The sequence below is a fragment of the Phytophthora cinnamomi genome (assembly GCF_018691715.1).
Source record: "Phytophthora cinnamomi strain GKB4 chromosome Unknown Contig119, whole genome shotgun sequence".
Taxonomy (NCBI): Eukaryota; Oomycota; class Peronosporomycetes; order Peronosporales; family Peronosporaceae; genus Phytophthora; species Phytophthora cinnamomi.
In genome coordinates this window covers 731065-746507 of record NW_027151052.1, presented here as the reverse complement: position 1 = coordinate 746507, position 15443 = coordinate 731065, and the positions used below count along the sequence as shown (strand labels likewise).

Here is a 15443-nt window from a genome sequence, read left to right as displayed (position 1 = left end):
GCACAGAAACTTGCAGTGGTCGCGGTTGGCTCCATCCTCAACTGGGGGCATGGGGCTTTGGACTGCGGAGGACTGGACAACTCCGGCTGACGGACGAGCTGACGAGCTACAAGCACTTCGCATGGGGGAGATAATAAAAGCCCAAGATAGGCTTCGTCATGCCAAACGCTGCAACTTCTCGTCAGCAGCGATCTGTCCACTTCATCCTGAGAATCCTCAGATCCCGCTTCAACCTGAGAATCCTCAGGTCCCGCTTCAACCTGAGAATCCTCAGATTCACTTCGACCAACACTCTCCGATTCCGCACTCCGGGAACTCATGGGGGGTTCCGACATCTCCGCCGCCGTCGCCGCCGCGTCGAGCGACTGGGCGCTGTGGCAGATGGTGGACTCGCTGTACCCGACGGGGGGCTTCGCGCACTCGCTGGGGCTGGAGGCCGCGGCGCAGGAGGGGCTCGTGGACGCGTCGTCGCTGCGCGCCTTCCTGTCTGCGTCGCTGCACCAGAGCGCCAACTTCGCGCTGCCGCTCGTCTTCTCCGCGCACCAGATCGGCGCGGACGCGGATCCTGTGGAGGCTGCGCTGCAGCTCAACGGCCGCGCCTCCGCGCTCTACTCGAACCACGTGGCGCGCAAGGCCTCGCTGGCGCAGGGCGCGGCGCTGCTGCGACTGGCGCTGTCCACCTACGCGCCGAGCCACCCGCGCGTGCAGACGCTGCTGCACCTCCGCAAAGAGGCCAAGCGGCGCAAGCAGCCGGGCGTGCACCACGCCGTGCTCTTCGGGCTGGTGTGCGCCCTGCTGGGCGTGGGGGCCGAGCCCGCGCAGCGCATGTACCTGTTCGTGACCACGCGCGACGTGCTGAGCGCGGCCACGAGACTCAACCTGGTGGGCCCGCTGGAGGCCGCCAAACTGCAGTTCGAGACCACGCCGCTGCTGGAGAAGGTCTTCCAGAACAGGAAGAACCGCCCTGTGGAGCAGTCCTACTCGTCGGCGCCCGTGCTAGACCTCGTCCAGGCGATGCACGACCAGCTCTACACGCGCATCTTCAACAGCTAGGAGCTAGGAGCAGCAGCAGCAGAGGTAGGAGAGAGGGAAGAGACGGCGTCAGGGATGACGACGAGGTGACGAGTCTTGTGTAGCGGCAGCGGGGGATGGAGACGCTGCCCTGTCAACGGAAAATATGAACCAAGCTGCAATTCCACCCACTCAGGTCCGTCTCGAGCGACGCGGCGGAGCTCTGTTGCTAAACTTGCGTTGTCAACTACTAGAACAGGTTCTGGCGCCTCGAAAGGTCGGAAGTGAAGCGGCGGACCACAAGACGATCAATCGACAGGGGTTGGAGGCATGGAGGGCGATGAACTTGAGGGTGGTGGCGCTCCGCCTGGCGCCGCTCAGGAACTGAACGAAGCAGGACAGGAAGCCGAGCAGATGCCTGAGCAGGAGACTGAGAAGGAGGCTCCGGACTACACTACGCCAGAGCTTGTGCGACCGCTGGCGAACTGGGAGGTTTCCAGGGACCACCTTGTGTTCAGCGAGATGTGCGGGCTCGACACGGGCAAGCGCCACATCTTACACGTCCTGGAGCCCCGGCTTGAGGGAGTGCACGGGGGTGTGCTGCTCACAGCGGCGGGGAACACCCTGCAACTACTAACTATGATGCCTCAAGTTGCCGCTTCCGGTTCGAGTGTACTGTCGCGTCGCTATGTATTCGGATTTGGCGGCAGCGGTATTGGCAGCCTTACGGTTCACCCGTCGGGCGAGTTCTTCGCTGTGGGCGAGAAGGGAGTGAAGCCCAACATCTCGATCTACCGCTACCCTCAGATAACGGTGTCCCATGTACTACGAAATGGCACGGAACGCGCTTATGCCAGCGTAGAATTTAGCCAGGACGGCGAGACGTTGGCATCTGTGGGTAGCGCCCCAGATTTTCTGCTGACTGTGTGGAATTGGCGAGAGGAGCAGACCGTGCTCCGATGCAAGGCTTTCGGTCAGGACGTATTTAGTGTTCGATTTGCCCCGACCGACAACGGCTTTCTCGCAACCAGTGGCGTTGGGCACATTCGTCTCTGGAAGATGGCAGCCACTTTCACAGGGCTGAAATTGCAAGGTGACATTGGCAAGTTTGGCAAAAGTGAACTTAGCGATATCGAGGCTTTCTGCGTACTTCCTGACAAGAAAGTGTTGAGTGGTACAGAGCGCGGTGTGCTGCTGCTGTGGGACGGTAACTTTATCAAGTGTGAAATCTTGACGTCTCGCCGCCACCTACCCCATACTGGCACGATTAATGTAGTAGACTTTGACGAAGATGAGGAGCTCATCGTGACTGCGGGGAAAGATGGATACGTGCGGTTTTGGAGTTTTGACTCGATAGACAGTGCGGATGTTGCGACTGATGAAACTGTTGCACTTGTTCCCATGAGACGTCAAGTTCTGATCAAACCTCAAATGGATATTCGTGCAGTGGTGAAAGAAGACATTGGCCGCTATCTTTTGCAAGATGGTGTTGGTGGTGTTCACTTGTTGGTGTTTAAAAGTAGTGAGGAGCATCAAATCCAGTTTGACTATGTTCCTAATGACGCGGGTCGGGCGACTGGGGTCGCCTGCTCACCTTACGAACATATTGCAGCTACTTGTGGCGAAGATGGGAGCGTTCGCGCTTGGGACTACATTTCTGGATCATGTTTGATGACAGTGTTTCCGGAACAATCATTTGCCGACGCCAAAGACAACAACAGCGAACGAACGAGTTTGGCACCAGCCTCCGCAATCACATGGACACCAAATACCGCTGCCGTCATCAATGATACTCTTCCACAAAGTCGGCAAGTAGCTGTGGGTTTCGATGATGGTCTGGTGCGTGTTATGCTTATGGACATTGATCATCGCGCTTGGGTGCGCATTAACATTTTCAAGCCTCATAGCAAGCGTGTAACGTGCATGGCATATTCACACTCGGGGTCGGCCTTCGTGACGGCTGGTGCAGACGGCACTTTCTTCCTCTTTCAGGTCGTTCCGAGTATCAAGTCGTCGAAGTTTGCTAAGTACCAATCGGAATATGAACCGTACGGGTTCCAGCGTGTGCCAGCGTTGGTATTAGCCATTTGCTGGCGTGATGATGATGAAGCACTCCTTGCCACGCTAGCAAACGGCCAGGTATTGGAGTTTTTCTTACCGTCTGGCGAATTAGATAGGAAGGAAGCAGGCGACCGAGAGGACGCGGAATCGTTAGAAACAACGCATGAAAATGAAGACCACGTGGCTAATGCTGGAACCAAAGCGGCTGAGCGAGAGTCATATGAACTTCATCTATCTTCTCGTGAGTGGACACTGCACCAACGCAATCGCTTCATGAGTGTGAAGGAGCTAGACACACTAGAAACCCAGTACCCAAGCATCAACGCCCCACAAGTAGAAGACAAAATTCGCAACCAATTCCAGGTAGAGGTAAGACCTGGAAATTCAGGGGCCAAGGCTTTGGCAGCCCTTTACACAATGGTGCCCGAGAAAGACAAAGGAAAGCCTCTCAGTCGCGCAAGCAAAGACCGCATCTACCTGAGCTGTCAGCCACCATTAGGTGGAAATCTTTTCGTAGCTCAGTATGATCAGCCTACACCACTCCAGGAGCTTGCGTCAGAAGATGGTGGTAGCATCACATCTCTCGAGCTGTCAACGTCCGAAAAGTTTCTTTTGTGCGGTATGTCGAATGGGAAATTCCAAATTCGCTGCGCCCGCAGACCTCATGCCTTCCTAAGCGGCGAATTTCACGATTACGCTACCTCCAGTACAGGCGGGAGGCTCCACCTCGCGCTATCTTTTGATGATTCGTATGCAATTACTGTGGGAAGTGACGGGAATCTAAGTATTTGCCGAATTTACAGCGAAAAGATCATGGAAGCGTCTGCAGTGCTCGCTGGCAAATTCGAGAGTATTTTAGGTGAAGCTACCATCGCACGCGACCAGGCTTTCGAAAAGCAAGAAGCCGTGGTGACCATGCAGCAGAAGGCTATGTCAGATGATAAAGGTGACGACGACTCAAGCAATAGTGGGGGAGGGACTGCAAGCACCGACCTAAGTGCCTTACCAGCTTTCCACGGAGCCAAGGCTTACGCTGCGTATATTGAGAACAAGCTGTCACCGAGTGTAGCTGCTGCCAAAGACAATGAAGAGTTTCAGGGGGTGATTCGTTTTGTTAGCGACGTGAAAAGTACCGATGGACTGCCGAGTGTGACGTCTCCTTCCAGTACTAGTGGAGGCAAAACGGGAGTCCCGGCAGCAGTGTTAATGCAACTAGGCGTGGCAGACTTGGCGAACCCTAGGGAGGCATATACGATAGAGAACGCAAAACTAAAGAGCGAAGCCGACGCTCGCGCAAGGTCAACCTTAAGTAAGCAAGACTCGACTCGTGCAGTGCTTAACAAGATGCGGAAGCAACTCCAGGAACTCCAGACTCAAGACGCGGCACTACCGCCGCAAAGTCATGTCGACCCTGAAGAGTGGGAAATAGATTTGGACTACGGCGATCTGCTCACTAGACAAGGTGACGAAGCCTGCGACGAAGTGCGCAAGGAACTCGCGTTTGCTGTGGAGAAGGAAGAACTTCTGCTGCTTAAGATGCGCGAAACGTATGTTGGGCCGCTGGCTGTCGAGTTGTTGACTTTACATGCTTTTGAGAGTGGTCTAAGCGTGCAATCTTTTCGTACGATGAAGATGCCGGTGACATTGCAGAAGCGTCTAGCAGAGATACACACAGCCGAGGCAGCAGCGAAGAAACAACCCTCCACTGGGACGAAAATCGTTGGGACAACGAGACGTCCGTCAGTGCTGGACATTATGGAGAAGGACACACCGCTAGACGATACGTTTCCGTTAAAAGAGGACGAGCGCCGCATGATAATGAGCTACCTTGAACCTGCGATTGATGGTGGTCATGGCGGGACAGGATGGTCTCCTGCAGCGCAAGAGAATGGAGGGTCGAAGTCAGTGCACGGCTTTGAAGCGCGCAAGCGGCTTCGCACTGAGAGGAAAGAAAGACTGGCGCGCTGGCAAAGTAATAAACCAGGAGAGGATGCTGATGACCCGCGAGATGTTGTCGCCATCGCGTTCGCCCAGCGTAACATGGGAGACTACAAGCTGAAAACGGCCGCAGACTACGTAGTTCCTGAGCACCAGCGCGTTAATGCGGTGAAGAAGCTGAGACAGATGGCGCTACTCGAGGAGAGCCTGTATTCATCGCGGTTGCGCTTCAATGCCAAGGTGCTCGAGCTTCGAGAGCTAAAGGTGCAACTGATTAATGAAATTCGGCGCGACCAAGAACGGCTAGTCGAACTTCGTGCTACGTTATCTGGGGCAGGTGGCGACTCCACAGGGCCACCTGGCTCACCCACTGGGCTCGCCGTAGATCTTCGTGAGTGGCCAGAACAGCGCGAGCGCGTAAGCGATGGCGATATCGAACTATTCTTACGGGAAAAGAAAGTGATATCACACTCCCAAAACCAAACCGCAGACTCCAATGTGTCCATGGCACGCTCGGGTGGAGCTGAGAAGTCCCACCAATCGCCGGATCGGTCAATTGCTGCTGTGGCACGAGCGCTTGAAGGACCAAACGCAACTGTTGCAGCTGGAAGTGGAACGTTGACAGGAATTACTATCGGACACCTGCACCTGCAGATGGAGGATAGCATTGTAGTGGCTACTGCTGCTACTGTACCGGCTCCAGCTACAGGATCCCAAGCTTTTGGCTCGAATGGTGGCAACTTTGACGAGGATGACGTTTCCGTGCGTGAATACTTGATGCACCAGGAAGCTCTTTTGCTGGAGCTCAAACAGCGTCGTGAGATAGTCGCCTTCGACGCAGCTGTAGCGCACCTACGGCGTGAAAAGCTAGCACTTGAGGTCGGGTTTAAACAAGCAGAGCTACGGCTGTTTACACTTTTCAGCGAGCTCTCACTGCTTGAATCTTTTGAAAGCAAAGAGAATCTGTTGAGCAGCAAGCTAGAAAAGAGCAAAGGCGAGAAGGCGCAGATTGTGGCGGAGCTACGAGATGTACAGGATTTGTTGGCGAGCAAAAAGCGTGAGTTGGACGAGTGGTCGCGCCAAGAGCGAGCCGTACAGGGCGAGTTCCTCACGCTGGTAAATGGCGGTACGGGTTCTAGCGCGACGCCCCACCCGAGCTTCTCAGCTCTACAGAAGTTGTTTAGGCGCAAAATCAAGCGAGCCAAGAAAAAGCCGACAGCTTCAGGAAAAGAAGATGGGAAGGATGGAAACGGTCAGTCTCCCGAGAGCGCGCGGGATGGCGAGGAACAAGAAGAGGAGGAGGAAGAGGAGGAAGATGAGGACGAAGACTACGATGAGGACGACGACGATGATGACGAAGAGGAAGAGGATACGTGTCCACCTGGATGTGACTTAACACTATACGAAAAGGTGCTTGCGCTGCGCGAGAAGCGCGCAGACGTGGATGATGCAGTGGGAGAGCTCAACAAGGCCATCGAGGAGCTACGAAAGGCTGGAGATCGCCAAGCAGCCAAGCAACGCGCTATCGACAAGGAGTTGGCGGCCACAGAACAAGACACGCAGCTGTTCCAGAGCGAAAAGCAATCGCGGTTCAACCAATTGGATGTCGTGGTGGCGCTCAGCACTCGGCAATTACGGTGCCTGGAGATCCCTTCACCGAACCAGCAAAGCTGGTTGCTCCCCTCTCAAGCCGCGGGCTGCCTTGTGTTTACGACGCAAGCGTTTGCCGCGCTGACAGAGCGCATCGAATCCCTGCAGGCCGAGAACAAGCAGCTCCGCCAGCAGTTCCGCGATCTTCACAAGCAGCAGAGCGTGTTAGCTCGTGAGAAGCGACTGCAGCAAGAAACCATCGCACGAGCGCAGGAGCGAAGCGAACAGCTGCAACGGCTGAAGTTCGGGCAACTGGTTGATCTGGAGGTGCTGGACCGCGCGTGCGACGCGTCGGCTGTGGACGAGCTTCAGGTTCGTGTGAAGCTGCGCGAGGTGGAGGGCGAACGCGCTCTCCGCCGCGTGAAGCAGACGCACCCGCAGCTGCAGCACGCGATCCTGCAGGCCACCGAGCAGAACACAGCGCTGCTCGCGCAAATTGCCGCGCTCACGGAACGCCAGGCCGAGCTGGAGCGCGAGCTCAATCACAATCAGGGCGGAGGCAGCGGCGGCGACGGCGGCGGGCTGTTGAGCCTGGAGGACGACGCGGCTCTGGCCGAGCGCGAGATGAAGGAGCGCAACAAGCTCGTACGACTGGTGAAACTGCAGGCACGGGAGGTGGAGGCGCTCAAACAGGAGATCGGCCTGCTGCGCGGCAAGGACGGCAAGGTGTACGCGCCCCGGGCCTGACTGAGAGTGTTAACTTCAACATCTTGTTGAAGTGCGGAAATCGAGGATTCCCATTGGTCTATTTACAGACCCTCTATTGTACGCCTTATTGGGGGTTCTAATCGCTGTTAGCGCTGCCGTGCGGCGTTCGATAGAAAAGCAGCCGATACGTTTCTCACTTTGACTTTTCAAGACTCAAGCAGAGCAGAGCACCAAGAGCAACTCGAGCGGCCTGGATGCCTCGCAGCCCGCGCCGGACCTGAAGAAGCCACGAAGTTCGCAGACCACAGACCAACGCGCAAGATGGCCACGCGCGCCAGGAAGCGCCAGCGCGCGCAGCACCAGCATCGCCAGTTGGCGCTGGAGGAGCACGAGGAGGACCACCTGCTGCACATGGACCCGAGTCTCATGACGGAGCGGCAGCAGCTCGCGTTCCTGCTGCGCACCACTGCGCACGAGGCGTCGGACGCCTCGCACCCCAGCGAGGATAGCTCGGAGGACGAGGTCGTGGCGTCGCCGCGCCGTCTGAAGAAGCCGCGGCGGATACAGCGCGTCAGCAGCGTGGAGGAGGCAGCAGCGGCGCCGACCCACCGGGGGCGCGGGCGTCCGCCCAAGCACAAGAAGAGCCCACGAGCCGCAACGGGGACGAAGCTGCGCGTGTCGACGCAACACGAGAAGTCGAAGCAGCCCCAGGACAAGCCCAGTCCGTCTAGCTCGGACGACTTGGCGCACCTGGACGCGGCGCGCTCGTTCGCGCCCGCACGGCCGCCACGCTGCGCTCTGTGCTGCGACTACGACACGGCGTACGAGGCGTCGTTCTCGGACGCGCTGTTCCTGTGCCCCGCGTGCGACCAGAAGTACCCGACGCAGCAGGCGCTCAGCCGCCGCGCGTGCGTGACCTAGTTGGGCGGGCAGAGCAAGCGTCGGCAGCAAGAGCCTCAGTGCAGCAGAGCCCCCGCCCCCGGACGACCAAGTGACCGCGCCGTCACTGCCCCAGTGGATATTTATTGTTTATTTTTTCCCAGTGACGTTGAAGAGAGCAGCTACGACGTACTCGACGAGAGGAGACCACCCAGAGAACCGCATAACGAAGCAAAACATGACACCCCGCCACCATGAACAGCCAGCAGCAATAGCAGCTCTTGCCTTGCTGCGCCGCCCGCACATCGGCCAAGAAGCACAGTGCGGTGCGGCGCTTCACGCTCCGAAGGCAATTGCCCATCTCCCTCGCTCCGGCTTTGTCCCATCTATATTTAGCCCAATCAGCGAGCTTCATCTTCCCCGAGAGTTATTCCAGAGCTAGACTGCAGTAGCCATGGCGCCCTCGTTCCCGCCGGGGAAGCCCCCGTCCTACGCCAAGCTGGGCCACGAGGTGCGCGCAGGCCAGGTGTTGGTTCAGTATGTCTGTCATTTATCGCGCTGACTGATGCTGTTGTTGCTCGCTGACGTTTCGGCAGCCCGATGACCACGCGGACGACGACTACGTGGCCGAGCAGCGGCGCGCCCAGCAGGTCGAGCGGCAGAAGCAGGACGAGAGTCTGGACGAGCTGCACTCGGCCGTGAAGCGGCTCGGAGACATGAGCCTCAACATCAGCACGGAGCTGGACACGCAGAACAAGTAAGCAAGAGCAGAGGGGAGAAGGAGAGAAGGAGACGAAGGAAGGAGACTGACTCGCGTGCTGTCGTTGCTGCTGCTGGACAGGATGCTGGACGACCTGAACGACGACACAGACAAGGCCAAGCAGGCGCTGGAGGCCGTGACAAGGCAGACGCAGGAGCTGATCAAGCAGTCGGGCGGCATGAAGAACTTCATCGTTATTATTGTGCTGGTGCTCATCCTGCTGCTGCTGACGTACTTGGTGATCATGACATGAGGCCGCCGCGGCGGTGCGCGACGAGAGAGTTGGGGTAATATATTTGACGCTACGAGACGCCACACTTTCCGCTTCTGGAGGCAGGATGCAGGGCTCCGCAGGGAGAACTCCACGTCCTGAGACGGCAACAGGCTGGCAGGAAGCAGGCAGACTGGCAGGTAGGAAGACGACAGGGATGAAGGATTTACAGGCATCCATTCAATCATATCGAATCCATACAGACAGCTATAGACAAGACACGCCTCCGAGGCCGCGCTCTTCCATCGTCCATGTGCCGTCCTCCCTCCTCCAGCAGGTTGGCCCACTTGACCCAGTGTGTTCGCCACTCATGAGGCCGCGGCACACGCGCAGCCTTTGGCTCCTGCACTTGGCACCACTTGCTCCCCGCATCCTCCTCAGTGCTCTGATTAACATTTCCATCCCGTCTCCCTTGCCTCCGCCACTTCACCGTTGGCTATGTCATACAGACGCGGCCGAGCGCCTGCTGCGTCGGGTACTTCTGATCGCACGCCGGGCACAGGAACAGCGGCGCGTCGCAGAATGGCTCCAGGTCGCAGCACAGCGCGCAGAACGCCGAGCCGCCCAGCATGGCCACGTCGCTGGCGCTGGAGGGGCTGGTCTTCTCCTGCTTGAGCGCCGCCTCGCGCCCCGCCTTGACGCTTCGGAGCTTCTCCGCCTTTAAGCTGGCGGCCACCGCCGCCGCCACGGCCGCGTCCGCGGACCGCGTATTATGACTCCGCGGGGACATCCTGACTGGGGGCCGCGCCTGGTGCAGCGCGTGGTTGCGCGCGTGCGGCGGGAGCTTGATAGAGTTCTTGGGCGGTCTCCCTCGACCGCAATAAATCACGGGAGCGTCCCCTGTCCTCGGCGACGTCTTCCCCGTCGTGCTGCCATTACTTGCACCTGGAGGAGTATCGTGAAAAACAATACGCAAATGCAACAGCAACACACACATAAGAAATAACGGCCGGTTAGCACTACCTTAAACCAGTTGGGGAGAGAGGGAGGGAAAAGATTCCTCCTCCTTTTTGGAACGTACGGGTGGCGCGCGTCTTGCTGCGCTTGGCTGGACGTCGTCGACGTGGTGGTTCGTCCTCCTCGTCGCTGCTGGAGGAGCTGCTGCTGGAGTCGCTGGAGCCGCCCGACGCGTCCGACGGCGCCGTGGCGCGCAGCAGGAAGGCCAGTTGCTGCCGCTCGGTCATCACGCGCGGGTCCAGCGAGTCTTCGGCCGCGGCGGCGCGGCGCGGGCGCTTGCTGGCGAGCATGGCGCTAGGAAGGCAGGCGAGCGGCGGAGGTGTGAACGCGAGGTTAGGTGGTGCTAACCGGGGCCGATGCACCTCGATGCTCGGCGATGGCGCTCGGTGGACTCCAACGCTGCTTCTGCTGCTAATGCGCTCGGTCTGCTGTATGGCCGTTGCTTCCTTGGCCGAGAGCTGCGCGCGCCGATTGGTTGATTTCGCGTTTCGCAGAAGGGCTAAAGAAGACGCGCCCCGGTGCCACTGTGTCCCGCCTAAGTGCGAGCTGAACCGATACAATCCAGCAGTGTGCAAATTTCCCTCGCGCACTGCGACGCCGGCAGCGATTCGCCATCGCCACGCTTGTTGCCGGCGGCTTGGCTCGCTTGAGTTGACATGGAGAACGCGTTTGCCTTTCACCTAACAGCGCCGAAGTCGCCAGGAAGCGGTCGGCTGATTGATGCGGCCATGTTGCCGCCGCTGCTGCCTTTAGGGGTTCGGCTGAGTCTGCCGAGATACAGTACGGCTCCTTACGCGCGAGAAGGCTCTTTGCGATCGGCGCGCAAACCCGAAAGGGATAAGAAGTTTCGACGACTTGGTCGCCGGGATTGGGTGCACTGCAACGCATAGAGCGCGTTGCAAGCAGCAGAGACTTTCTCGCCTGCGAAGTCCGGCGCGAAGGTCCAAACCGATCGGCCAGAGGCTCGTTCGTCGCCAGCGCACGCTCCGGAAAGCGGCGCCGACGTAAGTGATTCAGTGCGGCAGAGTGGAGGGACTTCATCGTCCCCGTTCCCCACATCGTCGACCTGCACCACGTCGGCCACCAGAACCTGCGCCGTAGATACCGTATCCTGCCAACCTTCAACGCCGGACAAATGGTCGATCCACCCATGTGAAGCTGGCAGCATGTCCTCTCGGAACGGCGTTCCTCCGCTCCACCTGCCTGACCTGCGCATGTTCTGATACCAGATACCTTGAAGTGCTCTCGTCTCTCATTGGCGAAAATTCCGCGTTATTCTCACCAATCGCAGACCGCCCCACCTCCGCTCGCTGGGGTCATATCCTCTCAGCATGGACGCGTCCGCGCCGGAGGCCGCCGCGGGGACGCCCCCTCGGCCACGCGCCAGCCCGCAGCCCCAGCAGGAGCAGAAGCAGACGCCGCAGAGCGCGCGGGCGCCCAAGGCCGAGCTGGGCGACTACCGAGAGGCCGCGTGGTTCCAGGCGGGGGAGGGCGACCTGGTGTTCGCCCAGTGGCTGCTGGGCCGCTGCAACGGCGTGGGGGACGCCGCCACGCCGCAGTCTGTGGAGGCGGCGCAGCGCGTGTTCGCGCTGTTTAAAACCCAGCGGAGGCTGCGGCGGGAGCTGGCAATGGGCTCCAAGAGGGTCAGCGCCGACGCAGACGCAGACGCAGAAGAGGACGAGGCGGAGACGCACGAGGAGGTTGAGGAGCCGCTGTGGCCCGTGCAGCAGATCGTGCAGCAGGTGGGCGACGCGCTGCGCCCCGCCAGGCTGGCGCTGCGCCGGCAGCAGAGGGCGGCCGAGAGCGGCACCGCCAAGGCGGAGGGCGCGCTGCAGAGGATCGTCGTGGCGGAGGTGGTGGACAACGCCACGGAGCTCATCCTGAGCAGGGCCACGGCCGAGCACGAGCAGGCGCTGCACCGCTGGGTGGAGATCCTGACGGAGGAGGAGGAGCAGGGAGAGGAGCAGGAGAAGGAGGAGAAGGGCCCAGAGGTCAGTCCTGAGAAGGAGGAGAGAGATGCAGAGGAAGAGAATGACGCTGCAGTTACTGCCCAGAAGAGCAAGAAGAAAGACAAGAAGGAGAAGAAGATGTGCGCCAAGAAGAACAAGGCCAAGGCCGCCGAGGACACGGCGTGCGAGCAGGTGCAGTCCTTCTTGACGTTCTTGACAGAGTCGGCGCAGACGCAGAAGCAGGCGGAGGCGGAGGCGTCGGTGACTGCCACTACCTCTGACGCGGAGAAGATGTGGACGTCGGAGCTGCAGCGGATTGTCGAGTTGTCGAGTATTGAGCCGGAGGAGGAGGCGCGGCGGCTCCGCGTAGCGCGCGACATCCAGACTGTTCTTCGGCGCGAGGTCAGCAAGTGGCGGCATTGCGAGGTGGTTCTGTTCGGCAGCTCGTTGACGCTCTATGGATCGCGCAACTCGGATCTGGATATGTGTCTCCTGCCCACCGGCCGCAGTGTCGGCGCCCAGCCGAAAGAAGTGATGGGGAAGCGCCAGCTCCAGCAATTAATCGACGGAAAAGCTGGTGACAACGAACATGCACCAACTACCGACGCGGAGGTGGCTGAGCAATTGAGGGACCTACGCGCTCAAGTTCAGAAAAGCATTGAAAAACTTACGCAGGCACTGAACACGCTGGATCGATCCGGGAAGAATGGCGACAAGCATATAAAGCAGCGCCGTCAACTAGAGTTCTTTGACACGCAGATGCGGCTACTGCGGAATGCTGTCATGGCGGAACTAACTAAATTACTTGGCGTCGTAGAGCCCCAGAAGGGCTCCAACGGAAAGTCTGCACACTTAAAGACCATCATCGCTGCCAGCAGACGCCGAAGCGATGATCTTTACCTCCTACGAGCCATTCTCCAGCGTGCAGCGAAATGCGAGGTGCGCCACGTGATCGCTGGAGCCCGCGTTCCCATTATTCGCTTTTTACATACGCGCAGTGGCCGCGAGTATGAGTGCGACCTGTGCTTCGAGAATGTATTGGCGACACGCAACACCCCACTTCTGCGCGCGTACGCGTCTTTCGATGACCGAGCACGTACCCTTGGCCTCGCTGTTAAACACTGGGCCAAGCAACGCGGTATCAGTGATGCTTCGATGGGATTTCTGAGCTCATACTCTTTTGTGCTGCTAAGCATTTACTACTTGCAGGTGGTTCGTGTGCTTCCGAACCTGCAGGACCCTCGTCTTCTAGAATCTGCTCAGATCCGACCAGATTACTACAACGACATTAACATCGCGTTTTGCGAGGATCGCGGCATTGCTCGAGCTTTCCATCAGCGAACTTCGGGGGGAACTTCATCGGATATGTCACTGACGACCCTGCTTGCAGGGTTCTTTGAGTTTTACGCTACTCAGTTCAACTTTGCCAAACGCGTCGTCACTGTACGATCACCAGAGACCCCTGCACTTAAAATTGCGCAGTGGGGCAGTCGCAAAGCGAAGACATGGCGCATTAGCATCCAGGACCCACTGGAGACTGGGCGTGATTTGGGATGCGTGCTGCAATTCAAGGGCCAGGAAAAGATCATCCGTGAGCTGCGTCGCGCACATGAGATGATTGCTCGAGGCGAGAGCTTTTCCGACGAAGTATGTTGCGTTGAGAAACCTGCTGGTAAAGCCGGGAAGGCCAATGCGAAGGCGAAGCAGGGGGCTGGAAAGGAATCGTCCGAATCCTCCAAGCATACCGACAAAGACTCCTCCTTGGCAGGCGCAGAATCGGGTAAACCGAAGCAGCAGCAAACAGATAAGATGAAACGATCATACGTGGTGACAATGCAAAGCGCTGACAAAGAGCTGACAAAGGAAGTGATTGAAGCGTTCTTCAAAGACTTCCAGAAGTCGTTTCGCGTTGGAAAGGTGGTCGAGGCATCGACTACGACGACTGCAGCTGATGCAGAAGACGCGGCTGAGAACAAGAACAAGCGCTGGGAGGTGGAGCTGCTGACCCAGGCTCAGAACTGCCCTCGTACGCTGTCTCGTAGAACCCGAATCGATTGGAAGGCTGCAGATGGACGAGTAGGTCGCGTTTGGCTTCATCACCAAGCGTTATTCGCGACACCGCCGTGCCAGAAGTGCCTGTCACCAGAGCATGCCACTGGTAAGTGCCCTCCGGAAGATGTCGAACAAGAGGATGGCGAGGAAGGCGCGGATGAGGCGCACGCCAACCACAAGGTACCGCAGAAAAATATTCGTCGCCATGTCCTCCGCTTGACACTTGGCGCGGGCCATGCTGCCATATCTACGAAGAAGAATGACCACCGTAAGAAGCAGCATGGATCTTCACAAAATACGCACCAAAACGAAACCAAAGCCAAGCCCAAGCGCACCAACAACGGGAAACCAGCTACTGGTAAAAAGGACCATCGTGGAAACAAGAAGACGGAAGTAGAGCGGGTGAACATGCGTAGCGTCGAGGTCGTGGAGGTCGTGTCGTCTTCATTGACTTCGCGTGTCGAGGGTGAAGGTGCCAACACGAGCAAGACTCCTCAAAAGAAGAAGAGGTGGCAGCAGCGAGCCCACCGCAAGCAAGGCGGATCAAAGGTCGAAAGCAACAACGCTGGCGCAGAGTGAAGTCGCCGTTGAGCGAGCTAGAACTTGACGTTGTAGTCGAAGTTAGCGCTGAGAAAAGCTACGATCGATCGTCGTAGATGAAGTCGATTCTTGTACGGACAATGAACATGAACCAAGTGGACATGCAAACAACAATAATTCGCGCGGTGTAGAGTGGTCGTCTGGTCGGGGAGGATATCTGCACAGGAGAAACGCCACTGGAGATCGACAAGATCATGTCGCTACTGCCAGTGCAGGCGACGGTTTTATCGGATCCAATAGGCACACAGCGTGGTTTACAGTGACTTCCGATTCGCCCTGTGGCGCCTGAATATGTGCAACATGGAGCGAAATGTCGAGACGCTGAAATCCTTTACGGCTACGTGCCGAGTGCACACGCTGTATCGGATACACCAACGACTACGGCATGAGCTTTCACCATCCGTGGGGGCCAAGCAGAAGCTGTGGACTGCTGAGGACGTTTTCCGCGAGACGTGCAGCCGCGTACGGCTGGTCCGGGATATATAGAGGGACCTAAGAGGAGCAGCTCGCAGGAAGCAGCAACGAGATAATGCCCTCGTAGATCACATTTTGCTTTGGCTGGTTGTGAAGGATGCGACGAAGCTTCTGCTTCTTCGTGCTACCAGTGCGCACGAACAGCTCCTTCAGCGTTGGTTGGGAATCTTGCGGGGAGAGGACGATAGACTCC

The 15443-nt window shown here is 58.2% G+C and overlaps 6 protein-coding genes across 7 annotated transcripts; 5 read left to right on the top strand and 1 right to left on the bottom strand.

Annotated features, from left to right (window-relative positions):
• Positions 1-318: 318 nt before the first annotated feature.
• Positions 319-1053, top strand: IUM83_16818 (Urease accessory protein; the record flags this gene model as incomplete). The annotated part of the gene is made up of 1 exon (XM_067941729.1): positions 319-1053. One exon carries the CDS (start codon positions 319-321, stop codon positions 1051-1053), a length of 735 nt encoding a protein of 244 aa, XP_067781242.1.
• A 288-nt stretch (positions 1054-1341) lies between these two features.
• On the top strand, positions 1342-7347 carry IUM83_16817 (putative avirulence-associated protein 3.4; the record flags this gene model as incomplete). Its single annotated transcript, XM_067941728.1, has 1 exon — positions 1342-7347. One exon carries the CDS (start codon positions 1342-1344, stop codon positions 7345-7347), a length of 6006 nt encoding a protein of 2001 aa, XP_067781257.1.
• A 282-nt stretch (positions 7348-7629) lies between these two features.
• On the top strand, positions 7630-8229 carry IUM83_16816 (Avirulence (Avh) protein; the record flags this gene model as incomplete). Its single annotated transcript, XM_067941727.1, has 1 exon — positions 7630-8229. One exon carries the CDS (start codon positions 7630-7632, stop codon positions 8227-8229), a length of 600 nt encoding a protein of 199 aa, XP_067781211.1.
• A 412-nt stretch (positions 8230-8641) lies between these two features.
• IUM83_16815 (syntaxin-61) lies at positions 8642-9200 on the top strand (the record flags this gene model as incomplete). The annotated part of the gene is made up of 3 exons (XM_067941726.1): positions 8642-8698; positions 8784-8944; positions 9029-9200. 3 exons carry the CDS (start codon positions 8642-8644, stop codon positions 9198-9200), a joined length of 390 nt encoding a protein of 129 aa, XP_067781243.1.
• A 454-nt stretch (positions 9201-9654) lies between these two features.
• IUM83_16814 (Avirulence (Avh) protein) lies at positions 9655-10465 on the bottom strand (the record flags this gene model as incomplete). The annotated part of the gene is made up of 2 exons (XM_067941725.1): positions 9655-10103; positions 10240-10465. The coding sequence occupies 2 exons, from the start codon at positions 10463-10465 to the stop codon at positions 9655-9657; spliced, it is 675 nt and encodes a 224-aa protein (XP_067781258.1).
• Positions 10466-11506: 1041 nt separating this feature from the next.
• On the top strand, positions 11507-13376 carry IUM83_16813 (Poly(A) polymerase; the record flags this gene model as incomplete). Of its 2 annotated transcripts, none has more annotated exons than XM_067941723.1 (2): positions 11507-13194; positions 13334-13376. In XM_067941723.1, the coding sequence occupies 2 exons, from the start codon at positions 11507-11509 to the stop codon at positions 13374-13376; spliced, it is 1731 nt and encodes a 576-aa protein (XP_067781213.1). The 2 variants fall into 2 exon arrangements, with proteins under 2 accessions (XP_067781213.1, XP_067781212.1); XM_067941724.1 differs by lacking the exon at positions 13334-13376 and having other exon boundaries at positions 11507-11889; positions 12086-12113.
• Positions 13377-15443: the final 2067 nt, after the last annotated feature.